The following is a 13031-nucleotide window of genomic DNA, read 5'->3' as shown; positions in this document are numbered from 1 at the left end:
GTTCAACCCATCTTGTCACTTACTTATTTCTTCTCTGGGCAGAGCAGACCTTCTCCCTCTGCTTCTGCTTGCACTCCAGCCTCTCTTTTCATTACCTTCACCTGCCTCAGAAGCAGGCAGCCTGATTTCCTGACAATGACAAACAAGATTAGAGCAGGGAAAGGAGCTCCAAATACTCATCCCTGCCCTCCTCATCCTAGCAGCAAAGAGCAGGTCTCAGAGGCCACTGCAACTCACCTGCCTGGCAGCAGCTTCTGATAACTGCAAGGAAGAAGAGGATAGGGTACCCTCTTTACTCGCATCCTGAGGCTGGGGTAGCGGAGCTCTTGCCTGGACTCTGTAGATCAGCTCGCTGCGGAGAGTGGCTAGTTCTGCTTTAAGTGTGAGAATGTGATAAAGACACACTGCTGCAAGAGAAGAGGACAGGAGCGTTGCAAGCCACAGGAATGTGACCGAGAGGAGTCCTTTGCTGCCCAAACCAGCACCAGGGAGAGCAGGAGGAGAGGAGGAGGTACCCTTCTGTTGGATGATGTGCATACAGTCCATGGATTTCATCTCTGCTCTTTCCTTACTAAAGCCAGAGGGAACATTCAGCTCTGGGGTGTAATCCATTTTGCCAGTTGCTGGCTGAAACTAAGGGCAGCCAAAATATCTGACCAAAACGCCCAGATCATTTCCTGTCATATGGAGCTGTTGATACAAACATTAAGTTTAATGTACAGGGTAAGTGTCTAAGATGCAGGCTCCCTTAGCTTTCTTCTTACTGCTCTGCATCTTGGCAAATTATTATTCTCTCTTCAGCTGCTTGCTCAATCTACCTTCCTCATTTCACTTTCAGCTATTTACTTTTTATGGCAACTTGCCCATTACCATCTCCTGTTATCTTTGTATCCAGACATGATTAAAACATCTGATACCATTTGTATCCTGAATCTTAGGTAACAGTGCAGAAGAGCTGTAAGGCTTCCTGCCAAAATACTGTATCCTGTCACAACCTAACGCATAAAGTGGTCTCTAAAAATAGAAATATAAAGTAGTTCTCAAGAACACAGAATGTATGTCAGTGCATGAACTGACAGAATTTCTATTAGTATCCTAAAAACAGAAAAAAGTTTTCCAAGTACAGGTAGCAGAGCATTTCATTTTTCTGACTGTGGGAAGTTGCAGGCTCAATGGAGGACCAGATGTTCCCAAAGAATTTGAGAATGACTTTTAATTACAATTTGTTTTATAAATTTACTGATTCTGCTGCGGAGTTCAAGCATTTGGATGTGGGATTAACCAAGGATTGATACAAAGAGGGTGGTAGAAAGGAAGTGTATAGAGAATTCCAAGAAGAGGAAGAACTTGTTCCAGCATGCATGCACTTTAGAAGGCAAAGATAATTCATGGAATTTAAACCTGTCTGCTTAATTTTACTTTGTAAACCTGTCTGCTTGGCTTTGGGCTCATCTCTTCCTATGGTCCCATTAATCCCTGCATCCCTCTGAACTTTTTGACAGAATCTTAAAATGGGTGTGATGGGAATTTAACTACAGTAGAACCTCAGAGTTACAGAATTACAAATTGACCAGTCAACCACACACCTCATTTGGAACCAGAAATACGCAATCAGGCAGCAGTAGAGCTCCCTCCTTCCCCCTGCCAAAAAAAGCAAATACAGTACAGTACTGTATTAAACATAAACTACTAAAGCATAAAGGGAAAGCAGCATTTTTCTTCTGCATAAAAGTTTCAAAGCTGTATTAAGTCAATGTTCAGTTATAAACTTTTGAAAGAACATCCATAACATTTTGTTCAGAGTTACGAATATTTCAGAATTATATTTCAGAACACCCTCCATTCCCAAGGTGTATGTAACTGAAGTTCTACTGTAATTTACACTCTTGCCATCCCTTGCTTAATTCATCTAGAACAGAATGTTGCAGTACATCCCTTCAGCAACACAGACAATCATGAAAATGTCAGACGTGTCCACCACTCTCTGCAGTGACTTCCCATAAAAGTTAAGTTCAAGGTCTCAGTCCTTATCTTCAAAGCACTCAACAGTCTGGCCCCATGACATCTAAGAGATCATCTGATGCTCCAGGATAGGGACTGTAGTAAACAGGAATAATGGAACTTTCTACTACAAGGGTAAAACTTGTCTGTGCAAGAACAAGGATCTTGGGGATGGTCTCAGACTGTGGAATGAACTCCTTCAAGAATGAAGGACCATCATAAACCTCACACCTTCTCACTCTAAGTGCAATGTATACTTTTTCAACCTTGCCTTCTCTAACAAATACATAACAGCATATACCACATATACTACACTGCACACACAAAGAGGTCTGAGTCACTAATGTTTATTTTTAACAAATCTGCAAAACACTGAGGAAATTCCAGAGGACCTGGAAAAAAGGTAATGTGCCAATATTTAAAAAAGGTAAATGGGATAACCTGTGAAACTTTAGGCTGATTAGCCTGACATCAATGCCATGCAAAGTCAAGAAAAGACCAAATATGAGAAGTAAAATGACAATAGCATAAACAATGACATTAACAGGTTTAGCAAAATAGGTCTTGTCAAACAAACATTTTTGGTAAGATCACAAGTTTCGATGGTAAAAGTAACTGTGATGACTTCTGTAAAGCATTTGACATAATCCTGCATGACATTCTGATAAATTTAGCACTATACAAAATCATATTAATGGATTAAAAATTGGTTAACATAGATCCCAAAAAGTAATAGTAAATGGGAAATTGTCATCCAATGGGGTTGTTTCTAGCAGAGTTTTAAAAGCAATCTGCTCTTGACTCACTAATAATCCATTTTTATAAATGATGTGGAAGAAAACAAAATAATTGCTGGTAAAGTTTCCAAATTACACTAAAATTGGTAGCGTGATAAATTAAGATGGGCTCAGGTAATTTATACAGACTAATCTGGATCACTTGTTAAAGTGGGCTCATCTGAACAACATGCATTTTAAAACACAAATAAATGCAAGATCATGTAGGAACAAAGAATGTAGGTCAGATGGGGCTATATCCTGGAAAGCAGTAACTCTGAAAAGGAAGGGTCATGGCAAATAATTAAGGCTAAGATTTAGTCACAGGTATTTTTGATAAAAGACGTCATAGACAGGTCACAGGCAATAAATAAAAATTCATGGCCCATGATCTGTCCGTGACTTTTACCAAAAATACCTGTAACTAAATCTCTACTTCTGGGGCCCCACTGCTCCAAGGGACCCCTGTTCTAGTACTGGGGGTTGACTACCCCCCAGATGCTGCTCCCAGGGACTGCTCTCTGGATGGCCTCCGGGCGCTCCTGGGGCCACTGCTCCAGCCGCCCTGGGACTGCTACTGCTCAGGAGGTCCCAGGGCACCCCCAGGACTGCTGCTCAGGCACTCCCCGGAGCCAGCCACACCAGCTGCTGTTCCGGCGGTCCCCAGAGCCAGCTGCATGGGACTGCCTGACCAGTGGCTGGTGCGACTGGCCCCGGGGCAGCCAGCGGGACCACTGCTCAGGCACCTCCCAAGGCCACCCAAGCAACAGCTGGTGTGGCTGGCCCCAGGGCAGACCCCAGGGCCAGCCGAGCGGAACCACTGCGCGGGTAGTCCCTGGGACCAGCCAGCACCAGCTGCTGCAGAAGTCACAGAGGTCACGGAATCTGTGACTTCCGCAACCTACATGAAAGAATTGTAGTCTTACAAATGACTAACTGAACTTGAGCTCCCTGTGTGATTCTGTCTCTGAGAGAGCAAATTAATTCTTGAATGTATATGCAATGCATATCAAGTAATAGTAGAAAGGCAGTATTCTTGCTGTATATAAACATTAGCAAGACCACTACTGGAATGATGTGCCAACTTCTGGTTCCACAATTTAAAAAAAAAAATTGGAAATGGTTCAGAAAAGAGCTATAAGAACGATTCAAGATCTGGAAAACATGCCTTATAGTGAGATGCTAAAATAGCTCAATCTATTTAGTTTATCTAAAAGAAGGGTAAGATGTGACTTGATCATGGTCTATAAATGCCTCAGTTGGGAAGAGATTTCTGATGGATTCAAAAAGACATGAGATTCAATGGTTGGAAGCGTAAGTTAGACAAATTCAGACTAGAAAAAAGGCACAGATTTTTAGCAGTGGGGGCAACTAGTTATGGAAACAACTCACCTAGAGATGCGATGGATTCCCCATCACTTGAAGTGGATCTCTTTCTAAGGCCTGGTCTACACTGCAGCGGGAAGGGGGAAATCAATCTAAGTTACGCAACTGCAACGTACTTAGATCTACTTACCACGGTGTCTTCACTGCCATAAATTGAAGGCTGATGCTCTCCCATCAACTCTGCCTGCGCCTCTCGCCCTGGTGGAGTACCGGAGTCGATGGGAGTGCACTTGGCAGTCGATTTATCGCATCTAGACTTGATGCGATAAATCGACCCCCGCTGGATTGATCACTGCCCATCGATCCAGCCTGTAATGTAGACATGCCCTAAGAGATATGCTGTAGTTCAAACAGAAGTTGCAGGGTTGATGCTGAAATGACAGGGTGAGGGTTTTTTGGCCTCTGTCATGCAGAAGGTCAGACTAGATTACGATAATTGGCCCTTCTATCCTAAAAATCTACTAGGTATTATTGTCCCCAGTAAACAAATGGGGAACTGAGGTACAGACAGATTTACATGCCCAAGGTCCGACAGGAAATCTGTGGTTGAGTCAGGAACTGAACCCTTGATTTCTTGAGTTCCAGTCCAGTGCCCTAACCACAAAAGCGTTCTTCCTCTTTAAGGAATGAAAATTATTTCTCACAAAAAAGTTTTTATAAAAGCACATAGAACTACAAGTCTCAAGAATAAGGTCAGAGGAATATAAATGTTTGAGAGATGGACAAGGGATAAATTCAGATAATTTAAAACAAAATCCCATGGTTTTAAAAAAAAGTTAGGACAAATCCTTGGATGACACTGTGCAGAATCTCTGTCCACCGAAGTCTGTGGTCTATGTTATAGGTGCATGTCCAGATGCAAAGTGCAGAATGGCTAACCAACCGATGGGTCAACATCGGATACTTCCAAACTAGTGTGAGAATGGCACTGTTTCCTATAACTGATTAAATGCCCCAAAACAAAGCAAGCTAACATGCCCCAGTATACAAGACAGCATGGAGCACATAGAGGTAAATGCGAAGAATAGAGGAGTGAGCAGAGCTTCCATTTTCACAAAGATATTATTCAAAGTCCTTTCTCCAACCCCCTCCCTTTCCAAAGTGGCCAGTCAGACTCTGTCTGATTGCAGACAATCTTATACAACAGCTCCCGATGAAAAGAGATCACACTCACCTTGCCCCTACTTAAGCAGCAGCATACTTAACCCTGGTCTACACTATGAGTTTAGGTCGAATGTAGCAGCGTTAGATCAATTTAACCCTGCACCTGTCCACACGACAAAGCCATTTTTGTCGACTTAAAGGGCTCTTAAAATTGATTTCTGTACTCCTCCCCGATGAGGGGATTAGCGCTGAAATCGACATAGCCGGATCAAATTTGGAGTATTGTAGATGCAATTCGACGGTATTGGCCTCTGGGAGCTATCCCAGAGTGCTCCATTGTGACCACCCTGGCCAGTGCTTTCAACTCAGATGCACTAGCCAGGTACACAGGAAAAGTACCGGGAACTTTTGAATTTCATTTCCTGTTTGGCCAGCATGGCAAGGTCATCAGCACAGGTGACCATGCAGTCCCAGAATCACAAAAGAGCTCCAGCATGGACCGAATGGGAGGTACTGAATCTGATCGCTGTATGGGGAGACAAATCCGTGCTATCAGAACTCGGTTCCAAAAGACAAAATGCCAAAATATTTGAAAAAAATCTCTAAGGGCATGAAGGACAGAGGCTATAACAGGGACCTGTGAAACTTAAGGAGCTCAGGCAAGCCTACCAAAAATCCAAAGAGGCAAACAGCCACTCTGGGTCAGACCCCCAGACATGCTGCTTCTATGATGAGCTGCATGTCATTCTAGGTGGTGCCCCTACCACTACCCCACCCCTGTACGTGGACTCCTGCAAGGGGGGAGTCTCACGCAACAGGGATAAGGACTTTGGGGATGAGGAAGATGATGATGATGATGAAACTGTTCTCCCCGACAGCCAGGAACTGTTTATCACCCTGGAGCCAATACCCTCCCAACCCTCCCAAGGTGGGCTCCGGGACCTTGAAGGTGGAGAAGGCATCTCTGGTGAGCATACCTTTGTAAATATAATACATGGTTTAAAAGCAAGCGTGTTTAATGATTAATTTGCCCTGAAGACTTGGGATGCATTTGTGGCCAGTACAACTACTGGAAAAGTCTGTTAATGTGTCTGGGGATGGAGCGGAAATCCTCCAGGAACATCTCAATGAAGCTGTCCTGGAGATACTCCCAAAGCCTTTGCAAAAGGTTTCTGGGGAGGGCAGCCTTATTCTGTCCTCCATGGTAGGACACTTTACCATGCCAGGCCAGTAACATGTAGTCTAGAATCATTGCATAACAAAGCATGGCAGCGTATGGTCCTGGTGTTTCCTGGCATTCAAGCAACATCCGTTCTTAATCTCTCTGTGTTATCCTCAGGAAAGTGATATCATTCACGGTTACTTGGTTGAAATAGGGGAATTTTATTAAGGGGACATTCAGAGGTGGCCATTCCTGCTGGGCTGTTTGCCTGTGGCTGAAAAGAAATCGTCCCCGCTTTTAGCCATGTGCTGGGGGGAGGGGTGAAGTGATCATCCCAGAGAATTGGGTGTGTGTGACGGGGGTGGGGGGGGGCCCTTGTACCAAAAGCACATGTACTATATAATGTGAACAGCTTGGTTCACCATGAAAGAGTCTACCCATTGTTCTCTAAAATGTGTCTTTTTAAATACTACTCTCCCTTTTTTTCCTCCCACAGCTGCAAATGTTTCAACGCTCCCCCTATCATCTCTGTCCCAGAGGCTAGCGCAGATAAGAAGGCGAAAAAAACCACACTCGCGCTGAAATGTTTGCTGAGCTCATGCAGTCCTCCCGTACTGAAAGAGCTCAGCAGAATGCGTGGTGGCAAGCAATGTCAGAGTCCAGGAAAGCACAAAATGAATGTGAGGACAGGAGGGATGCGTGAGAGGAGAGGTGGCGGGAGCATGATGAGGAGGTGGCAGGATGCAAAGCTGAGCCTACTGGAGGATCAAACTGATATACTCTAGCATATGGCTGAGCTGCAGGAAAGGCATAGACCGCCGCTGCAGCTCCTGTGTAACCAACTGCCCTCCTCCCCAAGTTCCATAGCCTCCTCACCCAGATACCCAAGAATGCGGGGGTTGGGGGTGCCTCTGGGCACCCAACCACCCCACCCCAGGGGACTGCCCAAGCAACAGAAGGCTGGCATTCAATAAGTTTTGAAGTACAGTGTGGCCTTGTCCTTCCCTCCTCCCCTACCCTACCCGGTGCTTCCCTCCTCCCCCACCCCTCCCGGGCTACCTTGGCAATTATCCCCCTATTTCTGTGATGGATTAATAAAGAATGTATGAATTTGAAACAAAGACTTTATTGCCTCTGCAAGTGGTGATCAAAGGGTGGAGGTTGGTTGATTTACAGGGAAGTAGAGTGAACCAAGGGGGCGGGTTTTCATCAAGGAGAAACAAACAGAACTGCCACACCATAGCCTGGCTAGTCATGAAACTGGGTTTCAAAGCTTCTCTGATGCGCAGCACGCCCTCCTGTGCTCTTCTAAACACCCTGGTGTCTGGCTGCATGTAATTAGCAGCCAGGCGATTTGCCTCAACCTCCCACCCCGCCATAAATGTCTCCCCCTTACTCTCACAGATATTGTATAGCACATAGCAAGCAGTAATAACAATGGGAATATTGGTTTCGCTGAGGTCTAACTGAGTCAGTAAACTGCACCAGCGTGCTTTTAAATGTCCAAATGCACATTTTAATCACCATTCTGCACTTACTCAGCCTATTGTTGAACAGCTCCTGACTACTGTCCAGGGTGTCTGTGTATGGCTTCATGAGCCAAGGCATTAAGGGGTAGGCTGGGTCCCCAAGGATAACTATAGGCATTTCAACATCCCCAATGGTTATTTTCTGGTCTGGAAAGTAGGTCCCTTGCTGCAGCTGTTCAAACAGACCAGAGTTCCTGAAGATGCAAGCTTCATGTACCTTTCCCAGCCATCCCACGTTGATGTTAGTGAAACGTTTCTTGTGATTCACCAGTGCTTGCAGCACCACTGAAAAGTACCCCTTTCGGTTTATGTACTGGCTGCCAAGGTGGTCCAGTCCCAAGATAGGGATATGCGTTCCGTCTATTGCCCCACCACAGTTTGGGAAATTTGCAGGTCATTTTGGATGGCTTCGCTGCAATGGAATTCCCTGAGTCACTACCCTTGATAGCAGTAGCCCAGTGATTGCGTTGGCTACTTGCATCACAGCAGCCCCCACGGTAGATTTGCCCACTCCAAATTGATTCCCGACTGACCGGTAGCTGTCTGGGATTGCAAGCTTCCAGAGGGCTATCGCCACTTGCTTGTGAACTTTGAGGGCTGCTCTCATCTTGGTATTCCTGTGCTTCAGGGCAGGGAAAGCAAGTCACAAAGTTCCATGAAAGTGCCCTTATGCATGCGAAAGTTTCACAGCCATTGGGAATTATCCCAGACCTGCAACACTATGTGGTCCCACTAGTCTGTGCTCGTTTCCCGGGCCCAGAATTGATATTCCACTCCATGAACCTGCCCCATTGCCAGCAGGATGCCCAAATTGCCGGGGCCCATACTTTGAGAGAAGTCTGTGTCCATGTCCTCATCACTCTCGTCACCGTGCTACCGTTGCCTCCTCGCCTGCTTTTGCAGGTTCTGGTTTCTGAACATACTGCAGGATAATGCACAAGGTGTTTACAATGCTCATAACTGCTGTGGTGATCTGAGTGGGCTACATGCTTGCCATGGTATGGCGTCTGCAGGAGAGCAGAGTTACAGTGGAAGTGGTGGCTGACAACAGATGCCATGAGAATAGATATTTATAGAGAATGATGAGAGGACCTGCAAGGTGGATTCATGAGAGAAGGAGAGCAGAGTTGCAGCGGAAGCGGGAGCCCATGACAGCCAACATGGAGAAATTAGCTATCGAGACAAGAGCAGGAGAATAGAGTTGCCACGGAAGCGGTGGTTCGATGACGACAGTTAGCAGGCCCACTGCACCATCTGCTGAAAGCCGATTGTCAGCCGTTGCTTTCACGGAGGGAGGGGTGACTGATGACAGGTACCCAAAACCACCAGCAAAAATGTTTTTGCCCCATCAGGCATTGGAAGCTTAACCCAGACTTCCAATGGGCGGCGGACTGTGGGATAGCTACCCACAGTGCAACACTCTGAAAGTTGATGCTAGCCACGGTACTGTGCACGCACTCCACCGACTTAATGCATTTAGTGGGGACACACACAATCGACTGTATAAAATCACTTCCTAAAAAATCGAGTTCTATAAATTTGACCTAATTTCGTAGTGTAGATATACCCTTAGACTCAGTCCTCTGAGATGAAGAGGAAATTTCCCGAGCACCTTCAGGTACCAGCATCTGGACCACATGATACAGAAGATTTGTTTTCACTACAGGGGTAAGTCGACCTAAGTTACGCTACCTCAGCTATGTGAATGACGTAGCTGGAGTCGACATAGCTGGGTTCGACTTATCCCAATTTCTTCACTGCACTGAGTCATCAGGAGATGCTCTCCGGTTGACTTCCTTTACTCTTCTTGGTGAGCTGGAGTACCAGGGTCGACTGAAGAGTACTCTGCCACCGATTTAGCGGGTATTCACTCGACCCGCTAAATCGATCCCTGCTGCATTGATTGCAGCAGCATCACTCTCCCGGAAGCGAAGGCCAGCCCTTTAGAATCAGGAAATAAGAAGGAAGTCCCTGTCTCACACAGGGCCGAGCACAGCTATAGCTGTTCCTTCTCTGTTATTTTGGCTATGTATGCAGTGTCTGGGGGCTGCACAGGCAATTAAAGTAAAATCACATAATGTAATTTTTTTTAAGCTAGGAATAATTAAGCAGTACCCATTTTGGACAGGGGAAGAATGAGTGAAATACAGAGGCTTCCTCTCTAGCCAGCTTTAGAGAAAATATCTCCTTATGAACCTACTTAAATTATGTATTAAAATACAGCCTGAACAAACCCATTTAAAAGGCAGTATACACCTTAGTATACAAGTCAAGAAATACTGCACCAAATTCACAATTGTCTCTTCACGGTATGTATTTCTTTTTGGGAAGTATAATACCGTTGCTTGGCTTATATGTTGCTGTCACAAATATAAAGGGAAGGGTTAACACCTTTAAAATCCCTCCTGGCCAGAGGAAAAAATCTTTCACCAGTAAAGGGTTAAGAAGCTAGGATAACCTCGCTGGCCAAAATGACCAATGAGGAGACAAGATACTTTCAAAGCTGGGGGTGGCGGGGAGGGAAACAAAGGCTCTCTCTGTCTGTGTGATGCTTTTGCCGGGAACAGAAAAGGAATGGAGTCTTAGAACTTAGTAAGTAATCTAGCTAGATATGCGTTAGATTCTGTTTTGTTTAAATGGCTGATAAAATAGCTGTGCTCAATGGAAGGTATATTCCTGTTTTTGTGCCTTTTTGTAACTTAAGGTTTTGCCTAGAGGGATTCTCTATGTTTTGAATTTGATTACCCTCTAAGGTATTCACCATCCTGATTTTACAGAGGTGATTCTTTTACTTTTTTTCTTCAATTAAAATTCTTCTTTTAAGAACCTGATTGCTTTTCATTGTTCTTAAGATCTAAGGGTTTGGGTCTGTGTTCACCTATGCAAATTGATGAGGATTTTTATCAAGCCTTCCCCAGGAAACGGGGTGTAGGGTTTGGGGAGGATTTGGGGGGGGGGGGACACGTTTCCAAGCACGCTCTTTCCCGGTTATATATCTGTTAGACGCTTGGTGGTGGCCGCAATAAACCCCAAGAGCAAAAGGTAAAAAATAGTTTGTACCTTGGGGAAGTTTTAACCTAAGCTGGTAAAAAAAAAAAAGCTTAGGGGGTTTTCATGCAGGTCCCCACATCTGTACCCTAGAGTTCAGAGTGGGGAAGGAACCTTGACTGTTGCATTTTGAGTAATGTTATTTTTCTTCTATGATCCACCACAGACTCCACTTTTCCCTCCACCCCCCGCATGGTTTATCTTTTTCATATAGTTACCGTCTACATTTCCACTCTCACAAAATTCACACTGATGTCAGTAGCAATTTTGTCTGAGCAAGAACTGCAAGTTCAGGCCTTCACGCCATAGTGCACAAAAGTCATGTAAACTACATAGATGGGTAATTTACAACTACAGTTCCATTGAATACTCTGTAAACCTGGTTATTTTAGATTGCCTTTTAAAGAGAACAGGAAATACTACAGGAAAGAAAAATGATAAGCAGAGGACTGTTTTATGAAGCAAACTGTATAACAAGAAAAGATCAAGCCCCATACAGAAAGTAAAACAGGACCAAATAGAAATAAATGCAATTTATATTTTGGAGCCACCATCAGCAATCATTTCTTCCTTTTCCAGAATGCAACCAGAAAGAATTTAGAAAAGGGTCACACTGCTTGAGCTGGGGAAGTATGAGAAAGACAAAGCTCATCTTTTACAGAATTCTGAATAGTTTGGTTACCCAGCAATGTAATGTTACTGCCTTTCCCCACGTCCTTATGCAAAACACAACTAAACAAACTTTGTACATCTGAGCTAAAATGAGTTGTGGTGGTGAAGTTACAAGGAAGCCATCCCTCCTCAGCTGGAAGTGGGTGCTCTAGATATGCTCTAGGAATTATTTTGGGGCAAGTTTTAGGGCCTGTGTTATACAGGTCAGACTAGAAGATCACAATGGTACCTGATGACCTTGGAGTCTGAGTTCATGGGCTACAGTAGTAGTTAGGGTCTCTGCATACCCAGTAACAAGGGGAGCACATGGCTAAGGATCTTAGTAGTATCAAGTCAGTCTCATTTACACACAGCTAGCTCCGTCACTGAGCTGCTGCAGTCTTCATAGAACACAGAATACTATGCCCTTGGCACGACCTTTCACTTTCAAATTTTACAAACCAGTTGGCACACTGCATTGGGGTACAAAACCTGAAGTCTCTTCCTCCTTGAGATAGCAGGTGGAGTCTGCACTTTTCTTAGATTAGAGGCAATATACATCCATGGCTCTGTGTATAATGCAGTTGCAAGTGTCTATGCAAACGGATGCATATTTTTCCATTTTTAAGTTTCTTTATTATTATGCTCCAGCACCTAAGCTTTTATTTAAAAGCTAAGCCTAAACCTTATGAGTGAAAAGATAATCTTCAAAATGTACACCTAAAATAAACTCATGCTGCACCATATGCAGAGCTTATGCACAGCATGACAAAATAGCTCAGAGAAAGATAAACTGCTCCCATTAATCAACATTTTGGGGAGGGGGGGAGAAGGGAACCTCAACTCTAGAGACAAGTTAAAGATCAATGTGGTTATTTCACAACTGTTTTTTCAGGAAGCACTGAATACTCATACTTTGAAAAATTAAAGCCCTTTAAAGATGTCTCAAGCAGGGCACAGAAAACTATTATATATGAACTGATTTATATGAAATATATATAAAAACTCATTCTGCTCAGATTCTTGTTCCATGCAATCCAGCCACTTCTATTACACTGCATTTCTTAAGTTACATGGTTATTGATTTTTCATAGTTAAGACAAGTGTAGGTAAACCATTAACCTTTCAAAAATTAATGCCGAGCTCTTCTGGGCAGTGGCTACTTGCACCTGGATTACTTGCATGTGGAATATGCTTAACATTCAGGGAACTACTGTGCATTGCATAGGGTTTAAAAACAAACAAAAAACCCACACATGACTTTTCCTTGCAATTTTCCCTTTTAAATTTCCTTTCTGAAGACTAAACAAATTAAAATTCTTTGTGAGTGGAAGTTCAAATGGTGAATTTTAAGTTCTGTCCTCTAGGTGTTTC

The 13031-nt window shown here is 44.1% G+C and overlaps 1 protein-coding gene across 3 annotated transcripts in view; it reads right to left on the bottom strand.

Moving 5' to 3' along the window:
• Nucleotides 1-13031, bottom strand: part of TNFSF13B (TNF superfamily member 13b) — a 38310-nt gene that overhangs the window by 19107 nt on the left and 6172 nt on the right. Inside the window, exons 2-4 of one of the 3 annotated variants that reach the window (XM_073349489.1) lie at nucleotides 4294-4534; nucleotides 238-690; nucleotides 24-129 (exon numbers count right to left, since the gene is read on the bottom strand). In XM_073349489.1, coding sequence (XP_073205590.1) covers nucleotides 24-129; nucleotides 238-612 — 481 coding nt within the window. In that variant the 5' untranslated portion in view covers nucleotides 613-690; nucleotides 4294-4534. Of the gene's footprint in view, nucleotides 1-23; nucleotides 130-237; nucleotides 691-1586; nucleotides 1642-4293; nucleotides 4535-13031 lie in introns of all 3 variants that reach the window. The other 2 variants (XM_073349508.1, XM_073349500.1) reach the window with 2 other exon arrangements.

Source organism: Lepidochelys kempii, chromosome 1 (assembly GCF_965140265.1).
Source record: "Lepidochelys kempii isolate rLepKem1 chromosome 1, rLepKem1.hap2, whole genome shotgun sequence".
Lineage (NCBI taxonomy): Eukaryota > Metazoa > Chordata > Testudines > Cheloniidae > Lepidochelys > Lepidochelys kempii.
The sequence above is the reverse complement of the archived record's forward strand: the minus strand, read 5'-3'. Positions and strand labels throughout refer to the sequence as shown.